General features: G+C 35.6%; 1 protein-coding gene across 1 annotated transcript in view; it reads right to left on the minus strand.

Annotated features, from left to right (window-relative positions):
* The window catches only part of ADAMTS19 (ADAM metallopeptidase with thrombospondin type 1 motif 19), a 261863-nt gene that overhangs the window by 75841 nt on the left and 162447 nt on the right, over positions 1 to 23575 (minus strand). The window contains exons 12-15 of the mRNA XM_043912190.1: positions 15118 to 15219; positions 9463 to 9593; positions 8363 to 8535; positions 2385 to 2512 (exon numbers count right to left, since the gene is read on the minus strand). Of these exons, the coding sequence (XP_043768125.1) occupies positions 2385 to 2512; positions 8363 to 8535; positions 9463 to 9593; positions 15118 to 15219 (534 nt within the window). The remainder of the gene's footprint in view (positions 1 to 2384; positions 2513 to 8362; positions 8536 to 9462; positions 9594 to 15117; positions 15220 to 23575) is intronic.

Below are 23575 nucleotides of genomic sequence, written 5' to 3' on the forward strand. Positions count from 1 at the left end.
TAAAGAATCTAAGAGCTGGTAAACTATTTAAGTTTCAGATTGTTTCCAAGTTTGTACCCAGAAGTCTATATACTTCGATTGGACCACAGACTGATCCATCCATAGTTTGTAACTGTTTTCAAATTTTGGTGTGTGTGCTTGTGTGGTCAGGCATGCATTTTTAGAGGAAGAAACCAAAACTTTCATCAAATTCTCAGAGGCGTGTATTATACAAAAAAGTCAATGACCACTGGCCTATTTCATTTTACAGATTAGTTAATGGATGTACACATATTTCAAGTGATTTTCCCAAGAATAGTTTCCTAGTGGCTGTCATGGATTCTGAGTGTTGCTCTACTCAGATACCTCTTTCATTACTAAAGGATGCACATCCTCCTCCCACACCTGGGAAATGCATCAGCTTATGGCTCTTAGCCTGCATCCCTTTTCAGAAAATGCCTAGCCTAAAGAAAACTGCCTTTCCCAAGGTCATAGCCCCCTCATCCCCTGGGGCAGCTTGTATCCAAACACTAGTAGACAATAGGCGTTAAAAAGGTCTGGTTTTGAGTACCTTTTCATGTGTTTGTTAGCCATCTGTATGTCTTCTTTGGAGAAATGTCTGTTTAGTTCTCTGGCCCATTTTTTGATTGGGTCATTTATTTTTCTGGAATTGAGCTGCAGGAGTTGCTTGTATATTTTTGAGATTAATCCTTTGTCTGTTTCTTCATTTGCTATTATTTTCTCCCAATCTGACGGCTGTCTTTTCACCTTACTTATAGTTTCCTTTGTAGTGCAAAAGCTTTTAAGTTTCATTAGATCCCATTTGTTTAGTTTTGCTTTTATTTCCAATATTCTGGGAGGTGGGTCATAGAGGATCTTGCTGTGATTTATGTCGGAGAGTGTTTTGCCTATGTTCTCCTCTAGGAGTTTTATAGTTTCTGGTCTGACATTTAGATCTTTAATCCATTTTGAGTTTATTTTTGTGTATGGTGTTAGAAAGTGTTCTAGTTTCATTCTTTTACAAGTGGTTGACCAGTTTTCCCAGCACCACTTGTTAAAGAGGTTGTCTTTTTTCCATTGTATATCCTTGCCTCCTAATGAGATGGATGAAACTGGAGCCCCTTATACAGAGTGAAGTAAGCCAGAAAGATAAAGAACATTACAGCATACTAACACATATATATGGAATTTAGAAAGATGGTAACGATAACCCTATATGCAAAATGGAAAAAGAGACACAGAAATACAGAACAGACTTTTGAACTCTGTGGGAGAAGGTGAGGGTGGGATGTTTCAAAAGAACAGCATGTATACTATCTATGGTGAAACAGATCACCAGCCCAGATGGGATGCATGAGACAAGTGCTCGGGCCTGGTACACTGGGAAGACCCAGAGGAATCGGGTGGAGAGGGAGGTGGGAGGGGGGATCGGGATGGGGAATAAGTGTAAATCTATGGCTGATTCATATCAATGTATGACAAAACCCACTGAAATGTTGTGAAGTAATTAGCCTCCAACTAATAAAAAAATTAAAAAAAAAAAAAAAAAGGTCTGGTTTTCTCTCACCCGATGGAGACACCTTTGAAGAGCCACCCCAGCTACAACGCCCTCACGAAGCTAGCTGAGGCCTTGTGATGCGCCAGCCCAACGGCTCCCCGTGCCCAGTCCTGCCTCCTTCCCCCTCTATATACATACTGATCATGAAAACACTTGGCATTAAATTTCCTGCGTATTTATCATCCAGGGGAAGGCAATTGTGATAGCGGCAGACCCGAAACTGGCAAAATTCAGAGCTTTAGCCATTGATCTTTCCACTATGCTATTTATTTGAACAGAATGACTATTTTTCTAATGATAAAGAAGAGCACATAAATGCATATAACAGATGGAAATTATTTTTAAAAAGAAAACAAAAAGACAAATGAAATGTTTAAGTACAATAAAAATCAAATATAGATTTAAAAATCAGCTGATACAAGAATATTGATAATATTTTAACATTAATGAATAATAAGACTGATTTTATAGGTTTTTGCCACATGGCTCAGTCTTGGACACAAGACATGGAAAACTGCAGTGCTTGAGTTTTTGGTCTGGAATATGTTGACATAAAATGCCCAAAGGGTCATAATTTCAGGCTTGTAATACATACATTATTGAATAAATATGTCAGATTCTTTCAACTAGAAATGGACATTGTAGATTTTCCAGTCTGAACCCTTCACTATACAGATTAAAGAATGGACTTCAAAGTTGATCAGACTTGCTGAAGATTACAGTTGAGGCAGGACTACATTCAAATCTTTTGAATCTTAGTACAGATCTTTCCAGCATACTGTGAAGCTGCTCCAAGGTCCCCCAAGCCTCCCTCAGTGCAGACACTCACCCTTATGGAAAGTCTTACCTGACACCTGCCATTTGCACAGACATCTAATCCCTGATATCCACAAGAAGTTCCATCCAACACTTTTTCTGATAGAAGAATAGGCTGTTCTTTTCCAACAGGAGAACAAAATAAGGCACATGGCTTTTCTACATACAGAGTGGATAAAAAGAAATGAACAAAAGTTGATCCATAAGTATTTTTATCTCAAGCTTTATTTTTCAAAACAGTTTTGAGTAAAAAATATAATATGTTAAATAAGTAATGTACTACTAGAGTAGATAATACTAGAGGGTTATTATGAGTAGTAAATGAGATGATGCCTGGGGAAAAAACAGGTACCCAATGAATATTAACCTACTTCTTAAGAATTGTGTCTTCAAATTATTTTTAAGTGTATCACTTATTATTTTTGGCACTAAATCTCTACTACACACAGACCAAGTATTCTTTGTGAAAAATATTTTGCACACTCCCATTTTCTGCTTATATCTTTTGGCATGAACCCCTTTTAATTATAAAGAACATATCCAATTTCTGCTTATTTAAGATTTATTTTATTCACGAAGCTTTTCTTGACGTCTTACTTCAAAATTCCAATACACTAATTTTCAATCCTATGTATTTGGCAATTTCTAAGAGAAAAATTACTAAAGGGAGAAAGAAGAGCTTCTAAGATGAACAATTCTTATAAGATTTTCCATTGTGAGGATGTTTAGAAATGCAGTACAGTCCCATGAGAACATGCACTAGAATGCCTGCTGAAGTGCCAGCTAGCAGTCAACCCTCTTTATTGTTTACTCAGAAAGCATGTTGGGATGTATGATGACTAGGGTGAGACTCACTGTTCTAGGTAAAGAATTCTTGAATGGCTGGCAATCTTCCTCAGAGCTTCCTTAAGCAATAAAGGAGGGTGATTAGAGTAAAAAAAAAAACTTCACTTTCAGGCTCAGTCAAAGAGTGGCATGATATTTTTTAAAGTGCTGTTTCTATTTCTAAGTATTCTGCAGAGGAGCTCTAGTATTTGGTAACACCAGTAGTAAGATTATCCAAATCTGAAACTTCAGAGCAATTTCCAGGCTACATTACTACTCTACTGGCTTGACACCAGTCAGGCCCTTTACTGTTTATTAAGCTCATATAAATAGAATGGAAAATAGTTTACAGTCTCTGACACTGATCTTTGCTTATGTCTTCAGTAAAGTTCCACGTATGCTGATGGGATTCTATAAATACCAAATAACAGCCAGAGGCATGGAACAGGGTATCACTTGGCAAAGAGAAGACAGACAGTTAAATGAGCCTTCAGAATTGAACATTTCAAACAGTTTTCACATGTGGCTTCTGAATACTGCTCTGAACAATTTTGGGGAGTTGGAACATGGCCTTTAATGTGCATGGTTTTGAAATTTTCCTTTAAGATGCCATTATAAGCTGCAATAAAGCATTTCAATGTGCTCTCACACCTCAAAGTAGGTTATGTTTATTCAATGACTGCTTACTATGTCATATCTTTGGACTTAAAAACAGTTGCTGTAATTGCAACACTTTAATACTAATATATATGTGTGTGTGTATGTGTGTGTGTGTGTGTATGTGTATAATTCTCTTTCTGGAGTCTTCATTGAAGAGAGTAGCAAACCAGATATATGAATAATGTCGAAAGGAATTAGCCTAAAAAATTTCATTCACATTCTAAGCATGAAATCAGATAAAAATCTTTGTATTTCTCCTTTTACAACACACTGTCAATTGACTGTACTTACTTTAGCTTTATAGATGACATAAACATTTGATACCAATCTTCCTCCCTGGAGTGTACCCTTGAGACTGTGACATTATAGTGATCCGTGTAACATGCCAGTACTTGGCAGGCAGGCCCTGTCTTGATTTAAGAGATCAACCCTTTCCAAGATATGCATTAAACATGGATATCAGCCAAATTTCAGCACAGAGCATGCAAAATACCTGAATGCTAAAGCCATGCATCTTTTTTTCCCCTCTAAACATAAATGTTCACTACTGTATTGATACCTTATATTTAATTCTTCTAGCCAGAGATGGCCACTCCCACACTCAAGTGCCAAAGACTTGGGCATTTTTATAAGACCTATATATTTCATTTTTTTCCATACTGCTCTAATACATAAAAACCATTGTGTATTATTCATCATAGACTGACTGATGTGTTTGATTAGTACATTTTGCAAAATTATCAAAAGTGCCACCCTGCTAATGGTATAATTATCTATTATAGATCATTCTGATGATACACAACACTTTATAAGAGCTTTGATATTTTAAATTGATCCTCATACAACTCTGATTTTTTTTTTTTTTGGTTGTACCACTTGGCTTGTGGGATCTTAGCTCCCCAACTAGGGACTAAACCTGTGTCCCGTGCAGTGGAAGTTTAGAATCCTAACTACTTGACCACCAGGGAATTTCCCCCTCACCTTTTTTTTTAATCTGGAAGGAACCTGTTTTTTGTTTCTTATTTCACATGGGTAAACAGGTTTCAAATGAATTAAATATTATCAAATCACACAGCCAGTTAGAGGCAGAGACAGGATTAACCCAAGATCAGATGATGATTTTCATGAATTGTCATACTGATTTTATTTTTACAAAGAAAAATACTGTTGGGCTGGCCAAAAAGTTTGTTCAGGAACAAGAATGAACTTTTTGATCAACCCAAGATATTTAAATATTATGCAGCAAATATTCATCAGAAGCTTACTAATTGTCAGACAGTACACTAGGCACAGACAACAGTGGGAATAGAGACACTTAAATCTGTGACAACATGGTCTGCTGGAGTACTTGCAAGGGGTACATACATATCCAACATCGAAGACCAAAGGTATTCTTTTTTCCTGGAGTACTTGACATAAACTGAGTCCAAAAAATCAGAAGAAGTTTTCAAGGTAAATAAAAGGGGAAAGAGGTTAAAGTTTGAGAAAGAAAGGATATCATGCCAAAAAACTTGCATGTTTACAAGTCCAGAAATAAGAAAACATGATGTATATGAGGGATGAAATGAAATTCAGCCTGGTTGTGCTGGAGATGGAAGTGAGGCCAGAGAAGTTAGAGGGGACAGGCCATAAGAACAGCCGTCTGAACCAGGCAATAAAGTTTGAGACTGGTCCTGACAGCAACGGGACTCATGGAAGGGTACTCATTGGCACATTGACCAACAGTTCTGACCTTCAAAAAGACCAGCCTGGCTGAAAGGAGGAGGAGGAGCTGGAGGAGAGTCAGAGAAACAGTGAGAAAGCTGTTCGAAGAATCCAGGTCAGAGATGGTGCAATCGCGAACAAAGATGCTCGCAAACAAAGAGAAGTTTGGACAAATGGGGTTTGCTTATTGATTACAGGCAGATGGAGACTGAGGCAGAAGGATTTCAGCTGAGCTTGGTAATGAGGCAAAGCATGATGTTATTCTCCATGAGAGAGAATAGTAAGAAGAGCAGATGGTGGGAGTGAGAGACAGGAACGGAGGAAGGGATATGTTCAACTTGAATCATGCTGAGTTAGAGATGAACGGGATGTTAAGTGAGAAGTTCATGCAACATACAGGTAAACAGCTAAGGAGCTCAGGACAGACAGATCTGGTTGGAGATAAATGCCTGTGTTCCTTTAGCATTTGGATGATAAATAAAACCTAGTGAATAAGTAAGATCATCCCAAAAGGAACATTCAGTGAGAAGAGGGACCAGGATAGGTCACTTCCCATAAGAGACACTATCCTTTCACTTAATATTTATTGTCTACTCTGTTCAGGCACTGTTTACAGAGCTAAAGACAGAGAAATGCATAAAATACAAGTCTTACTCTTACAATCATTATTGGGGGAGCATAAACTAATAAAAATATTATGACAGATCACTATAGGTTATGTGAAAAAAAGAATAAGGCAGGGTATTGAAAAGTATTGAGTCAGTATTTAAGAAAAGACTGGAAGGAGTCACCAGCAAAAACAATACTTTCCAAGACAGTAAGACAGAAAAGCCCTGGACTTAATCTAGGGAGAGCAAGGGAGCCAGTGTGGGTGGGAGGGTGTGATGGTCAGGACAGCAAGAGTGTAACAGGAAGCCAGGGAGGAAGGCCCTCATAGGCTGTTAGAAGGACTTTGGACCTTTAGTGAGTTGGGAAAACTCGTTCTGTTGCTTTCAAAATGGAAGAATAACTTGACATGACTGATATTTTAAATGTATCCTTCTGGCCATGATTGAGACTGAAGGAGATATGGGGACACAAACATAGAGACCAGTTAGACGCCTACTATAAACACAGAGGTAAGACACAGAGGCTTATATCAGGAGGTAAGGTCTGGAGATATTGGGCAATCATGAGATACTGGATGTATTTTAAAGACAGGAATAATGTGACTTTACTGATATTTCAAAGGCATCGTAAAAGAGAACATAAAGGAAAGGGAGGACCCAAAGTTTGTGGTCAAAGCATCTGTGAATACAGAATTAACTTTTATTAAAAGGATGGTAGGACTAGAAGACTGTGTTATTATTTTCTCTCAACCGAAGAAATAGTACATTTAGAAGCTATGTGTTGGGGAAGAAAGCAGGATATGTTTGAAGCAGTGGAACAAAGGCAGTATTTGGAGTGCAAAGAGAAAGAGAGTGAGGTCTTAGACGAGGCAGAAGACAAGAGAAGGAATCGGACAAAGGAAGGTCTTGTTGAGCATGCCATGTTGTGCAATTTGGTTTTTACCTGAAGAGTTATGGGAAGGACCTGAAATGCTTAAGGTGGGAAAGCGATATGAACCAATCTGCATTTTATATAAAGATCTCTAGTTGGGGCTTCCCAGGTGACTCAATGGTAAAGAATCCATCTGCCAATGCAGGAGATGCTAGAGACTCAGGTTGGATCCCTGAGTCGGGAAGATCCCCTGGAAAAGGAAATGGCACTCACTCCAGTATTCTTGCCTGGGAAAACCCATGGACAGAGAAGCCTGGTGGGCTACACAGTAGTCCACAGGGTTCCAAAGAGTTGGACATGGCTGAGCAACTGAACGTGAGTTCTGCCCTGTGCCACCCTCTACAGGAGCCTCCGTCCCTCTCCCACCACCACCCCCAGCTCCCGGCAACGGCTCATCTGTTCTCCATCCCTATACTATTGTGATTTCAAGCATGTTATAAAATAAGAATCATACAGCATGTGGCATTTTGAGATTGGCTTGTCTACTCTGCATAACGCTCTGACATCCACCAGGTCACCGCGTACATTAACAGTGTGTTCCTCGTACTGCTGTGTAACATCCTACGGCACGGATAAACCTTTGTTTGCTAATCCTGCAGCTACTCAGACCTTTTTGATTGCTTCAAGTTTCTGGCTATTGAAAATAAAACTGCTATGTGTGCTCATGTACAGCATTTTCTTGTGGTTGTAAATTTTTATTTCTCTGAGATAAATAACCATGACTGCGTTTTCTAAAGTGATGCTGTTATTTGAGACACTGCCAAGCTAATTTTCAGAGCGGCTGCACCATTTTACCTTACCAGCAACGCATGAGAGATCGTTTCTCTTCATCCTAACCAGCATTTTGTACTGTCACCCTTTTAAAATTGTTTGTGTATAATAATACCTCCATGTTTAAAAAAATATAGTTTTAGTTAGTGCTTGTGGTTATTGTATGTCACAAAAGTAAAAGTGTTAGTCACTCAGTCAAGTCTGACTCTTTGCGACCCCATGGACTGTAGCCCGCCAGGCTCCTCTGTCCACGGGACTCTCTGGGCTAGAACACTGGAGTGGGTTGCCATGCCCTCCTCCAGCGGATCTTCCCGACCCAGGGATTGAATGTGGGCCTCCCACGTTGCAGGCAGATTCTTTGCCATCCGAGGCATGTCATAAAGGCAGAAAAAGCAGAATTTTGAAATACCTATAATATAAACTACAAAACAACATTTACCATTATTGTAAAGCACTTTGCAAACCTAGACTTCTGCTTAATTAAGACGGTGGCGGTCTGGTTGGTCATACCTTCATCCATGACAGCGTGCCACTGAAGTGCATGCTTTGGGTACGAAGTTCTAACACTATAGGCCTGACATTGCCAGTCTCTGAATCCAGGCAAACCTGCAGGACAAGGTGGATTCTCACATATTCTGTATTGTTTTCTGGGACCATTACAATCCCTTGCTTCAGAACCTAGCCTAGAAAAGACAGTACAAATAATCAATTTTATCTTATTTTACGTTAACTACTCATTAAAAAAAAATCAAAAGGCATTGTATTAATAAGGGATAATCCTTCCTATTAAATCTACTTTTGAAAATGTGGACAGATGAAATGATTAGTAACTGTAGGAAATCCATATGCTTATTTTAAAATGTGAATTTTTTTCTAATCTTTGATCCATTTAATTCCCAAAATACAGGAGAAACAAAAGTCTGTTTGCTATGAAAATGATATAGAAGGGTAAAGGACAGACGCTGGGGGCAAAATACACTCCCATGGAAGGAGTGTAGCCAAGAAATTCTAAGGAGATGCTTCTAAGGTCTTCACACACATTTTTTAACATCATTTGCCGAGGAATTGGGCCACTGAATCCATACCAAAGTCAAAGCATAAAACTGAAATGACTTTCTCACACATCTCCTAGGATCACACTAGGAATGATGGAGCCACACAAGCTGATCTTGGATGCTCCCTGTCTGCACACACGCTCAGCAGGGTTTCCTTTCTCAGCATCCTCAGCTCGGACTGACATTCATGTTGCCCTCATTCTCTCTCTTTCTGAAGTCCTCTCAGCTACTGGTTCCTCTCATAGATCTTTTCAACGGTGACTTACTTTTCCTAACATGTCTCCCTGCTTGGGTCAACACAGTTTTTTTATTTGATTTATTCCCAAGAAAACAACCTGTGTAGTGGTTAACTATTCGCTCTTAGGAGGGTTGGTCTTATTTTCTTCTTCAAAGGGAGTTCTTACACAAAATAATTTGAGAGACTTTTCTGTCTTCCAAAGTGGACTGGGTTTGAAGAAGTGTCTTTGGTCCCTGACATGGTTTATCAGTAAAACCTTTTTATTTCAGACTTGAAGAAAACAACGCCCTCCCCCAGCCCAGGAATGTTGCGTTTACCCAGGACACTTGCGCTCTCGACTGCTGATCCCAGAACTGCAGGTTCGGCTGCAGGGACTCCACACGCTCCACTCTCCAGCCGCAAGTCCGGGCGCTGCGGTCCTGCTGGTACACTCTCCAGCCTTACACCACTATTCCAAAAGTTATGTCTTAGGTGAACAAATCAGGGCACAATGGAAAATCATTCACTGGCCTATCGAGTCACTGGAATTGCGATTAAATCAGGTCAGCTAGAGCCCCAAACGTGTGGAATTGAAAAAGACCAAAAATTAGTTGGCACGTGCTTAATGTCACAGCAATCATTCACTGGCCCAGTTCTCCCAGTTCTCATGTCAGGTCACACAGTCTTGTCACAAAAATAGCACACGGGTTTGTACTACAGCCCTGAGAATGCGGTGCTTGTGACAGAGGCAGGGCGGATGGGGAAGTGGGGGTTGTACAGCCAGGAAAGAAAAACTAACATGCTCTAGGAAAAACAATAATTTAATAGAGAAGAATGAAAAATACGTTCATATTTTGTAGGTAAGATATAAATGTAGGCAATATAAATGGAGGTAAAGACACTTATAAATGTCTTTGACTAGAATGAAGCAGACATTTTAGCAAATCCAGCCATTTTTATCTAAAATGTCAGTGTTTCAGGGTATTCTCTCCTTGTAATTAGCAACAAAGCATATGACTCACTTTTAACACTTTCACTTACATTGCTTTTTCTTTTTTTCCCCCTAAGTTTCCATCATGAGAAAGACAGCAATGACAGAAGATAAAGCAGTATGTTCATTTTCTTTTTTATATTTATTTTGTCATTAATTTTAAACAGAAGCAGCCAAAGAATTTTTTTTTTTTGTGGTCACTGAGGAATGTTAGACAGAATTTGATGGAGAGATTATTATAATTTCTCCTTTTTTTTTTTGTTTTAAAGTCGCTCAGTCATGTTCAACTCTTTGCGACCCCATGGACTATTCAGATCATGGAATTCTCCAGGCCAGAATTCTAGAGTGGGTAGCCCTTCCCTTCTTGAGGGCATCTTCCCAACCCAAGAATGGAAGCCAGGTCTCCTGCATTGCAGGGGGATCCTTTACCAGCTGAGCCACGATAATTTCTCCTTATTCCTGGAAAATCAGATCTATCATGATCACAGCAAAGATATTAAAGGTAAAAATTAACTGAACAAAACCATGTTGGAGATAATAAGATTAAAAAATTTAGATAACTGATTGTATAATGACAAGGGTTGAGCAAGATGATCATACTAGTTCTAAATAATTTTCTGTACCAGTGGCAACATGATTTATAAGGGATTTTGAAGAAATCATAGCAATTCTCTGATCCTCAGTTTTCCCATTTCAAAATGTGAATGAAAATCATATATAACTAATAGACTTAGCAGAGGCTGAATGAAACTAAGCACAATGCATAGTCCATGCTGACGATTTAATAAAGATTAACCAAAATAAAAATACTAATAACACCAAATTCTATATCATTATATTAAATTTATCAATAAGTTTCCAGAAATCTCACCAAAATTCTATTATGATTTTAAATGATCTGTTTTTTTTAAACTTATTTTGAAAATATGTGTTTAAATGCAGTTTTTAGAAGAATTTATAAAACTATGCTATAAAGTTTTGTGTGAGCCCAGTTAGTGCTTTTCTATGTAATAAATAGTTCCTGAAGATTTTCTCTAATAATGTGAAATTTAGGGAACTCTACTAGTGCTTTGTAATGATCTATAAGGGGAACAGAATCTAAAATAGAACAGATACATGTATATGTAATAACTGAATCACTTTTCTGTATACATGAAACTAAGACAACACTGTAAATCAACTATATTTCAATAAAATTAAAACAAAATTCAATCTCTTTCAGATTCAAAGAGTTTTACATCCAGGCTTGGGAAGAAACAAAACAAAACCTCAATAACTCAGAGCATAATGATATGGTAAGATTGACATTAAATAAACTGAGATTTTTGTAGGAAGATTCAGCCTGAATATTGTAAAAGGGGGAAAAAGCAGACCTTGTGAAAACTTTGAAATAACTTACTGGTTTTAGGGATTTAATGATGTGCCATTCATGGGGGGTAAAAAACCTCAAAGTGAACCCTGCCAAACTTCAGTTGGTCAAGTAGATTTGACCTACATGAAGGGTATTTATTTTTACCCCCCAAGAGCGTATCACAGCTCCTCGCCCATTTAGTGGTAAGCTGGCACTGAAAGGCTGGGCGAGAGTTCACAGTGAACTAAAAATATTCTGGGAAAAACCCAGATCTAGACTTGCATGTCATTTAAACTAGACACGTCTGGCAGATGAAGAGAAATGGAAACAGATATACAAGCTAAACTTGCATCCCGAAATTGGTGAAATTTAAAGAAAGCATAGTATAATAGTTAAAGTCCATTAACTTCAGATAACCAACTCTCTGGGTGAAACTATGGAAAACCTGCTTTTGTGTCTTCTAGGTGGAGCTTTGTTTCAACACTGGGGAAAGTTTTAAGTGCTTTGTGTAATTATTATACAATATATTCTATTGGGTTTATATGCAAAATGAACCTAATGCTTTTCATGAATTTTTTAGCATGTTTTGTTTCATTCGTATATTTTAGTTTCAAAAAATGTATTACACAAGGTTTAAAGAACTCAACATTTCTCATATTGAATAATTCAGTATGATCTATGAAAATGCTAAGGAAATTTATAATATAGATTCTTTCTGTGATAGTACATGACCTAAAAAAGTTTGACTATATTTCTATTCTCTCTAATTTCTATGTGAATATGCCTAGGAAGTTGAAGAAAACACCCAATTGGAAGAGGTTCTTGAAAATGACAAAGGAAATATTATTGTCTAATTAAATCCTCTTGTATATATATTGTTAGATGAAATAAGAGGAAGAAAGAAGGCAATAAACTGTCTTCTTATGTAAATTTGTGACTAAGGATATTACAATCTTCATTTTTTCAATAAAGCATGATGATAATAATTTCATCACTTAAGAACTTAGGAAAGTAAATAATTAAAATATATTAGGCAGCATCCTTCAAAACAGTCTAATATTTTAGTCACTTGGTATTTAGCTTTCCTTCTCCATCCTCCCATTCCTAGAAAATATTTCAAGTGAAAGACATACATTTCTTGGTTTTAATCAAATCATTTATCAACCCATAGACCTCTGTTAATATAAATGTAAACACAGATGCCAGTATTATAAAGAGAAAAGGAGAAGAAAGAAAACAGGCTGCTTTTAATTTGGAAAAGGCCGTGTATAAATGGTAGATAACTATGAATCATAAAATTCTTGCTGACACCTCCTCAGACTTAATTGTATACTCTTAGGTGAACTAGTTATAAGCTCAGTTAACGTCACTAGAGTGTAACACATTATGAAGTTCTCAGCTTTGTTTCTCGGACTGCCATGTACTGAGCTAGCAGGGTTCAGCGCGAGGTTGCAAGCACCCAAATGTTCTCGCCCTACAGCCCTCAGTTACAGAGCGTTGGAAGCTACTTCCATGATGGTTCCTGCAACAGCTGGACCAGATGGAGAGTTGGAAAAGCCCACTTGGCCTGGGGAACTGAGAAGTTCATTAGTTATTTCAACATACAAAACATTATAGAACCACAGAGAATATCATTAGCACAATTACAGGGAAACGAAACATTGATTTTTAATGAATAATTACAGTTTTGATTGCTGAAAGAGTAAGTTTATCTTAGAGAACTCAAGAATGCCATTTATTCTCATAAATATCAGAAGAAAAAAACAATAGAAAAATATTTAGGACACCAGATTATAAAAATGAACGGATTTTAAATTGCTAATGAAGAACTAGGTAACAGAAATGGACTGTGTGATGTCTGCAGACGTGTGGCTGAATATTTGGTTCTCTCTGTTTATTACCGCTTTCGTGTTTCAGGGATGATGAAAATTATTGCTGGTGCAGAGTTTTATGACTCAAGCAATAAATTACTCAGCATAATACCATGAGGCTTGCCCAATATACACACATTATTGCACTTTTGTGTATAATTTAAAACAAATCCAAATTCTGACTCTCTGCATAAGCTCACAGAAAACACATTTGGCAGTCTGTAAACAACTGACTGATATTTCACAGAAGTTCTCTATTAAGGAACCAGTTTTCTTACTGATTGTATTGGGTGATAAAATATTTCTAGTCCTTTTCTATTATTTGGGACTTAATTTGTACATTTTTCTTTTTCTTATTAAAGAAATCATAGAAGTAATAAATGACTACAGGCTTATGTCAAACAATTCAAAAATGTCAGGAGAAAAGTTGCATTCACCCTTATTGTCAATTGTTTTATTCCATCCATCAATTCCAACTCCCTCCCAAGAGTTAACTACTAATTATAATTTGGAGTTTATGTTTTCAAACCACTTTCTATGAGCTTAAAAATATATAAATTCTGTGTGCATACTCACATTTGTACACAAATTGCTTTTTCCCTAAATCTCAAATGGTACCATATAAAGTACGAATTTTTCTAACATGTCTCTATACTAACCACCAGGTCTAGTAGATCTTTTCAAGTTAATATATCTTGATATATTGATATCTTGATATATCTACCTCAATCTGGGAACAGCTACACTGGAACCATTCCTCTTCCAATGAATATTTTGTTTTTTCTTATTTCTCACCACAGCAGGTGACATCCTCACCTAAGTCTATGTGTGTGTACATGCAAACATGCCTATATTTGTGCACACATGTTAAGAATTTATTTAGGACAAAATTCTAGAAGTGTAATTGCTAGATTTCCATTTCTGTCCATGTTTCAAGTACATGTGTTTTTAAACTAGCTATATAACTTTTTTCACTAAGTAATTCACCCCAAGTAATATTTATGCTGTTGATTTGTTTCAAATATAATGAAAATTCATAGTCTTCAGAGGCAAGTTTTCTGATCTTACATCTAATGAACAAAGTAATAGCTGTTCTACTTTCCCTTCATAGAATAAAAAATGGAAAATTATGTAAACTAGTGTACTATATTTTGATTACATTAGCTATAAGTTTATATAGGATCTAATTCCTTCATATTTGTAAAAGAAAATTAATTTTTATAGCAATTGAAATGTTCTGGAAATATATACTAATAAATTTCTACAGCCTTATGAAACACATTTAACAACTTAAGACAGTTAAATGTTTACTAATCTCCCAAATGTTAATTAGAATATTTTATTCATGATGCTTGAAATGACAAGGAAAAATTACACTCAGTGGCTCTCCTAAGACAATACTTTATACTTCTTTAAAGGATTAATTCACTCTGAGAAATTTTACTATTTTTATTAATTTGTGAATACTTATATTTAAGTTTAATAGTAAAAATATTTAATTTTTGTTAAAGTAATACCTATATCCAATTCTCCACACCGTTATAATCAACAATAAAAAATACAGCTGATGTTTAAAAAACAGCCATGTGTTAAAATTGAAAACAGATGAAATGCTGAAGTTTTTATATATAATAAAAGTACTCTACTAGTGTTAAGATAGATACCTTTATAACTGGCAGGAGAAAATGTCTCACTGGTTATACTTATAGGAGAAATGTAAGTTTCTTCTTAAGTTTCACTTCATAGTCTTATACTTCAGATAGCACCACCAATAACTTACCTTACCAATGTCACAATCGGTTCCATCCATTGGTGGATCTAGTTTGGTTTTGCATTCTTTCTCCCCTTCCACCTTGCACCACAAGCCTGTGCAAATAACATGCTGAAAACAAGGGTATAATAACTAATAAGGGGAAGGCATCACATTTTTGAGGTTACGTCTATAAGGTTTGAGAGAGCAATTTTAATAGAACATCAGAAATGATTTGAAGAAAACATCCTTTGAGTACCTTTAATATTAAACTTACAGTTGAAATAGTCTATGGCTTATTTATAGTGCTAAGAAGACTGACATAAAGACAAAATGTTTCATAAATTTAACTATTTTTAAATTTCTTTAAATAAAAACATGTATGACTATCAAGATTAAGTAGCTTCAACAGAAAACTGTAAGCTAAAAATCATTTTTTATACCACATTATATGAACCAACCTGGAAGAATCAAAGTAATGTGCCTACGGTATGAATTTAATGCCTCCTATCTTGAAGTCTGTCCTCACTTCTGCTTTGCTGTATGCCACATGCCATGTTAGTACTTCACTATTGCATTACATCGCCTTGGCCCCTGATGTGATACAGGGATTCTCAGTGGGCACATTTCCCGTAACTGTTGTCAGTCAATTTTCCACAGTACGAATGCATCCTAGATACCAAGAATACATTTAACTTTTTCTAGGGAAAAGTTAAAGGAACAGACAAAAATACTGGGAACAAAAATACTGAAGGAACAAACAAAAACAGCATAAACACAGCAACACTGAAAGAAAAGAATTCTATAGTTATGGCAGCCCAGAGAGATAGATAAAAAGGCACAACTACCACATTCTTAAGGACTTTCTATGTCTACAGGATGGGTGACGTTTCTGAAATACACGCATGTTATTAACAGATTACACAGAAATATGAAATCCATGTGGCATACTTACAGCAGCTAGAGTGATCTATCTTGAAGATGATTGTGTGACTACCTATCCAGATATCTGGAGAAAAGGGCAGAAGCAAGCATGTTGATAAGGACAGAATAAGTGTTGATGTGAAAAAAAGTCTTTGAAATTGGACTGGTGAGAAGATCAGTCAGATGGGAGGATGTATATAAGGGAAGGGAGTAGTGAACAAGATTTTAAAGATAGAAAATCCAGATCCTGAGTGCCAGGATGGACTAGGGACTCCATATTTGGAGGGAAAAAGAAGCCACTCAGCAGTTGACAAGCAGGTTGATAAGATAAAAAGGCTATTTTAGGAGATTGATCCTGGCAGAGGTGTTCAAAACAGATTGAAAATCACTGCAAAGTTAAAATTAACTTATGACCCAAATCTACTGAACACTTTGGGGATGATATATTTAAACTAAGTTTTCATGCAGGTTTGTTACATCTCCAATTCCGAATTTGTTACAACTCTCCAAATATTATTTTCCTATTCTTTATTTAAAAATTTAGATTTCGGAACTGTTTTAAGCTCTTAAAAATTCAATACTCTATGGCAGGAGTGTGATATATTTTATTTGCACAATTTTATCTGCTGTGACAGTTTTTCTGCCTAAAAATATTTCATACAAAAACTTATTATATTTAGAACATGATTTAGTTTAATATATGAGCTATTGTTTGTACATATCATTCATCAAAAATTTATCCAGGAACTAATTTTAAAGAATGCCTAAATCAAACAGCTTCTCTGTAATATTTTTGACTCTTGAAAATAAGCAGAGAGGTTAACTGTTTATCATGTACTTTTGTGGACACATTCATATTTGAATTAGTGGATATCTAACCTGAGGATTTTAGTTCCTAAAAGTTTTCTTTTTCCTCCAAGACAATCTTGTTAATAAAATTTTATAATTATGGGGTCAAATGATGAATTTTCCACCAAAGAAGAATTTTGCTTTATTAATTTTCAATAAAGCTTAGTTGTATTGTAACATGAATTATTTTAATCAAGTTCATTAGTTAACCAATGCATACTGAACTAAAAAACAAAACTTGTTTATGTTGTAGTTTTAAAATCATGCTTGCTTGTTGAACACTGTTGGTGGTCTAAATTCTGACCTTCAACCATTATCTGCTATTCAAAACAGCAGGTACTCTAATTGATTCCCACTTGAGGCCCTGAGAGCATAAAAGCAAACTTGGCAGCTTTTCAAGATAAGCACAGTCATGTAGAATAAATCTCTCATAGAGGAGATCTCTTTACTCTTTATTGTCTATAGTTCTGGGATCTTACGGAAAGTAAATTATAACCTCATTGTGAAAGGTAACTCAGATTCAGGATTTCAAACCAAATTGTCAAAAGTAAAGAAATAAAATATGGGAGAAATGGGATGGATGGTTTTCAACTTGAGAAGTGCAAAATCTCAGATATGTGATATTAGAGCTATGTAACACCAAACTCTTTCTTAAGAGGGGCAGGGTTGTGTATTTTGTTAGAAGCAAATGCTCTCTGTGTGTTTCACAGCCCAGAGTCAAATATTCCTTTCAACTTAATTAGTGAAATCTCTTAATATGTCAATTAAGAACTTTAATACTTAAAATGCTGTGCAAAGGAATCCAGGACAGAAATGCGTAACCCAGCATCTCCTAGCAAACTAACAAAAATAATATAACATTCTTTTTTTACTCCTCTATAATAAGAAATGACCATTAAAAGCATAAATGAAGTTGGATGTTTATCTCAAGAAGGCTTTTAAAAAGTTTATATGAAAAGCTATATCTTTTCAATGGAATAATTTAAATGGAAGATTAACTGTCCATGTATAGATATCATAAAATTTATCTTCAAAGACAACATGTACCCATTTTTTATAGAAAATAGATCCACTAACATGTCCTAAATTTCATGTTAAAATAAAAAATATTAAATGCATGTGCATGGAAGCAGCAATTAAATCTTGAACATGTAACTCCTTGTTTGTCCATAAACTATCTTCCAAACTATAATTTCAATAATGTAATGTCTGACTGTAAGTGTAATTCAGTATGGGATAATATTTTCAAAAATAATTTTTCTATCAGAGAGCACCTTGGTATTGTTAAAGATGAAAAAGAGGAACAAAGTAAGGGAAAGAGAAAGAGAGGTATCCAAAAAATAGAATACAAAGATTCAGAAGAAATAAGAAAAAGCTGAAATGTAGTTCTTTGTGGAAAATAATAATATTGAAACTAATCAACAAAAAAGAGAAGGTAAAAATAAATATTATTAGGAATAAAAAAATGAAGGGACATCTACTGATCATGTAAAGGCTTACAGAAATAAGAAGAGACACTGTGAACAACTTTACACCAAAAAACTTTACAATGTATATGAAATGGAGAAATATTTTTTAAAAATTTATTAAGAACTTGGTAAAATGGATCCAAGAAGAAATAGAAAAGTTGAAACTACTGTGTAACCACAGAATAACCAAAAGTATTAAAAATCTTCCCACAAAGAATACAACTGATCTAAACACTTGAATTCTCAATTTACATAAACTATCTAGAGAACAGAAAAAGAGAAAATATTTCTAAACACACATCATGATGCCCAAACCAGACAGCAGTTTGAAAAGAAAATGAAAGTAGTGATCTACTTCATTTATGAACTTAGATTGAAATAAACTACACATTTTTTAACAAACTTAATCCAGCAATCCATGAAAAAAATGTAATGTTCCATCACGATCATGTTGGGTTTTTCTTGGAATACAAGGCTACTATAATATTAGAGATTTGATTAATACAATCAAGTACATAAAAACTTCAAAATCTATGATTTTTGTATCTCTCGATATGCAGCTTGTGACACAATTAAACATCCATTCATTAAAAAAAGTTAGCAAACTAGCCACTGAAGGAAACATCTTGAATGTTAATGGACATCTGGACATCTATAAAAATCTACAACAAACATCACCAAAAAACCCATAAAATGTTGAAAGTTTCCTTTTAAGATTAGGAAAATAGAGAAGATGGCATCTTAGCACAAACATTAAAAAAAAGTGCATTTGTGATGTATTCAAAGCAGAGAGAGGAAGAACATAACTGTCAATCTAGACTTCTTAACTCAGCTAAAATTTTATTCAAGACTGAAAGTTAAATAAAGACTCTTCAAGGAAACAAAAACTGTTTACTGCCAACAGATTTTCCCCAAAGGAACTTCTAAATGTTATACTTCAAGAGGAATATGATCTCATAGGGAAGGGCTGAAAAGCACTTGTGATCAAAGAACCTGACAAAAATGATGATAAACCTAAATAAATATTTATTACATAAAACAATAAAAATTGGACTTCAGTCATTATTATAAACCTTTTTAATGGGAAGAAATACTAGAAATCTATCACATTTACATCTCAAAAACTTAATCCCTTAGCAGAATTAATTTGACCACTGACAGCTAAGTAAATTTGATCTCTTCTATTTTACTTCCTTCACTACATATGCTTTATGACTGCTAGTGGTAGAAGCAGAGTAACAGATGTCAAGAAAAGTATAGTCTATGGATAGCCAACAAATGTAGCAGCAAGCTTCAAAGGACCCCTCATTAGAACACATCTTGGTGTGTTAAAGAAAATCAAGGAGTAAGAAGAAATTTAGAGAATGAAGAACTGTCAGTACATACTTAATGAATCCCAGGTGGTGGTGAAGGCAAAAGAAGGGGAAAGCAGATGATGAGATGGTTAGACAGCATCACCAACTCAATGGACATGAATTTGAGCAAACTCCGGGAAATAGTGAAGGACAGAGGAACCTGGCATACTGCAGTTCATGGAGCTGCAAAGAGTCAGTCCATGGGGACGCAAAGAGTTGGACACGACTGAGCATGCACACAAAGAAAAGAATAAAAAGTGAGAAGGAACTGTTTGAAACATTTGAAAAAAAAATGATCCAGACATTCCTTGTAAGAATGAGAAATATAAGATAAAAATATTCCCCTTCTGGAATGGTGGAATAAGTTCCCAGAAGACCAATCCTCCTGTAGCTAACAAACATAAACTGTGGAATGACAGCAAAAAACAATTTTCTGTAGTTTCAAAATGTAGAACAAAGGCAGATCAGCTGTTTAGGGGAGCTTAAAGAATCGGCACAAGTTGAGTTCATCGTCTTTGTGACTTTGATCTGACACTGGATTGTGGCCATGGCATGACACAATGGTTAAAGTAACACATGCCATCTTTTTAGGCTCATGAAGACAGAAACGGATGCAGTCAAAGCTGTCAAAACTTCAAGTGTTAGTTGCTCAGTTGTGTCCAACTCTTTGTGACCCCAATGGACTGTAGCCCACCAGGCTTCTCTGCCCATGGTGGGTTGCCATTCCCCTCTCCAGGGGATCTTCCTGACCCGGGGATCAAACCAGGGTCTCCTGCATTGCAGGCAGATTCTTTAACCATCTTTGCCATCTTCTTTAGCCACCAGGGAAGCCCCAAAAAGAAGAGAGTCAGAAAAGCTTAGGTCTTTATGTGACACCTGTACCATACATGCAAGGGACATGCTCGAAATAAGGAAAAAGTGAGCTGATGTAACATATGAAGTGCTATCCACAGCAGATAAGATAGTTTCCAGTTTGATTCTAACAAACTTAATTGTTTGTGAAAACAAAACTCAAAACACTCTTTGGAGGAATGCAGAGTATGTGCTGTGACAGGGGTCAGTAAACTCTTTCTGTAAAGGGCCATGCAGCATATACTTCAGGCTTGTGGGCCATGGGATCTCAGTTGCAACTATTTATCACTCACTGTAGTTTGAAGGCAGCCAAAGAAAATGTGTGAACAAAGAAGGTGACCGTATTCCAGTAAAACTTTATTTATAAAAACAGGCCACCAGTCCCTACCCCCAGAGTTTGCAAAAAACTAATGCATTGATAAATAACATGTTAATGTATTAATAATGTAGAATGAAAACATGTATATACAAATAAACATTCATAAATCTTCTGAATAGCTTGATTCATAATAGCTAACATACTGATGTCTACTAAGAGGTGAACTGATAAACAAAACAGTTTATGTTCCAGTGGAATACTATTCATCAAGAAAAAAGAACTGATTAGTCATACTCATAAACAGATATAAAGAATGTCTGACTTTTGAAAGTATAGGAAAATTTCGTTGTAAATGTAAAGTAGCAGAGGAGACAATAACAAAAAATAGAGCATAAGTATAAAACACAAACACAAAAAAGTTGACAAAAATTTTTATAAAACTAATTTAAATCAATATAGAAAGTATTAAACTAGCTCATGAAAATGCCAAAAAATTATTGCATTGGTTTAAATAGAAAAATACAAAATCTAGTAATTGCTTTTCTCTAGTAAACATATCCATCTAGCCATACTCATATCTGTGATTCTATTTTATCTGGAAAGGTTAAAGATAAAAATGTGATAAATATTAATTAGGATAATGGTTTTAATGACATACAAAATAGATTTTAAGGCACAAGCCATAAAACATGCAAAAGAGAAAAACAGATCAACAGATAAAAGTCATAAATATGTATGTGCCTGTAATATAACTAAATGATATATAAGTAAATAATTGACAGAAACACAGAGAAAAATAAATCAGTTGTTAGAGTTGGGTATTTGAACACATTTGTTAAACTTTTTAACACTAAAAGATCAAATAAAAATAAACACATATTTTGAATAATAATATTATGTTTCATCTAAGATTTAGTGACAGATAATGAACTTTAAAAACCATACATTCTTTAGCAGAAGACCCAACTAGATATTTCTCCAAAGCAGACATACAGGTGGTCAACAGGCACATGAAATGATACTTAATATCGCTAACTACTAGGGAAATGCAAATCAAAATTACAATGAGATATCACCTCAGGCTGGTCAGAATGGCCATCATTGAAGAGTCTACAAATAAAAACTGGTGGCGACAGTGTGGAGAAAAAGGAACGCGCTTACAGTGCTGGGGGGAACGTAAAGTGGTATTGCCACTATGGAACACTGTTTGGAGGTTCCTTAAAAACTAAAAATAGTTACTATGTGATCCAGCAATTCCACACATGGGCATATATCCAGAGAAAACTCCCAATCACAAAAGATACATGCACCTCAATGTTCACTGCAGCGTTATTTACAACAGTCAGGGCATGGAAACAACCTAAAGTCCGTTGAACTGATAAAGTCAGATGAACTGATAAAGAAGATGTGGTATGTGTGTGTGAGTGTTTATGTATGTGCGTGTGTGTGTATATATATATATACACATATGAATATTATTTAGTGATAAAAAAGAATGAAATAATACTATTTGTGGCAACATAGATGGACCTACAGATTATGATATAAAGTGGAATAAGTCAGAGGAAGACAAATATCATATCACTTACATAGGGAATCTTAAAAAATGAGACAAGCGAAATTATTTACAAAACAGAACGATGCTGTTCTCTCGAAACATCCCACCCTCGCCTTCTCCCACAGAGTCCAAAATTCTATTCTGTACATCTGTGTCTCTTTTTCTGTTTTGCATATAGCCTCCAACTAATAAAAATAAATGAAAAAAAAAAAAAACAAAAACAGAATGAGACTCACAGATGCAGAATACTAACTTATTGTTACCAGAGGGAAAAGAAAGGGAGGGATACATTGGGAGTTCTGGTTTAATGGATATGCATTACTGTATATGAAATAGAGAATCAATAAGGACATACTATACAGCACAGTAGGAATTACATTCAATATATTGTGAACACCTAGAATGGAAAATAATGAAAAAGAATATACACACATAAGAAAACAAAAATAGCACAACCTAGTGGGAAAAGTTGATTGATTCACCACTTCAAAACTGTAGAAAGACACTGTGTATAAAAAGCTAACGACACGCTTTGACACGCTTTGTGACATAATGACATGCTTTATAAGTAATAAGAAAGTCTCATCTAGAATACAGAATACAGAAAGAACTCCTGCAACTCAAGAAAAACAGAAAGCTTAAAAAATGGGCAAAATGTAAATAGGTAATTTACAGAGAGAGAGACCTAAAAAATAAAAGCCCATGTCAATAAGAAGTCATAAAAAATTAGTTCTAAGGGAAAAAATTAAAGAGCTAGATTATCCAGTCAAGTAATTTGCCATCAAACTCACGTACTCACATACTGCATAGGACTAACACTCAAAGAATAGGATTAAGCTTTGATTAGATGGCAAGAGAGGCAGATTTAATTCCTGACAGTTTTAACCGAATTACAGGAAGAAAGAACAGTAAAAAAAAATCTTCAACTTTACCAATTTTAATGGCTATTCTACCCAAAGCAATCTATAGATTCAATGCAATCCCTATCAAGCTACCAACGGTATTTTTCACAGAACTAGACCAAAGAATTTCACAGTTTGTACGGAAATACAAAAAACTTCGAATAGCCAAAGTAATCTTGAGAAAGAAGAATGGAACTGGAGGAATCAACCTGCCTGACTTCAGACTCTACTACAAAGCCACAGTCATCAAGACAGTATGG

Source organism: Cervus elaphus, chromosome 9 (assembly GCF_910594005.1).
Source record: "Cervus elaphus chromosome 9, mCerEla1.1, whole genome shotgun sequence".
NCBI classification, from domain to species: domain Eukaryota; kingdom Metazoa; phylum Chordata; class Mammalia; order Artiodactyla; family Cervidae; genus Cervus; species Cervus elaphus.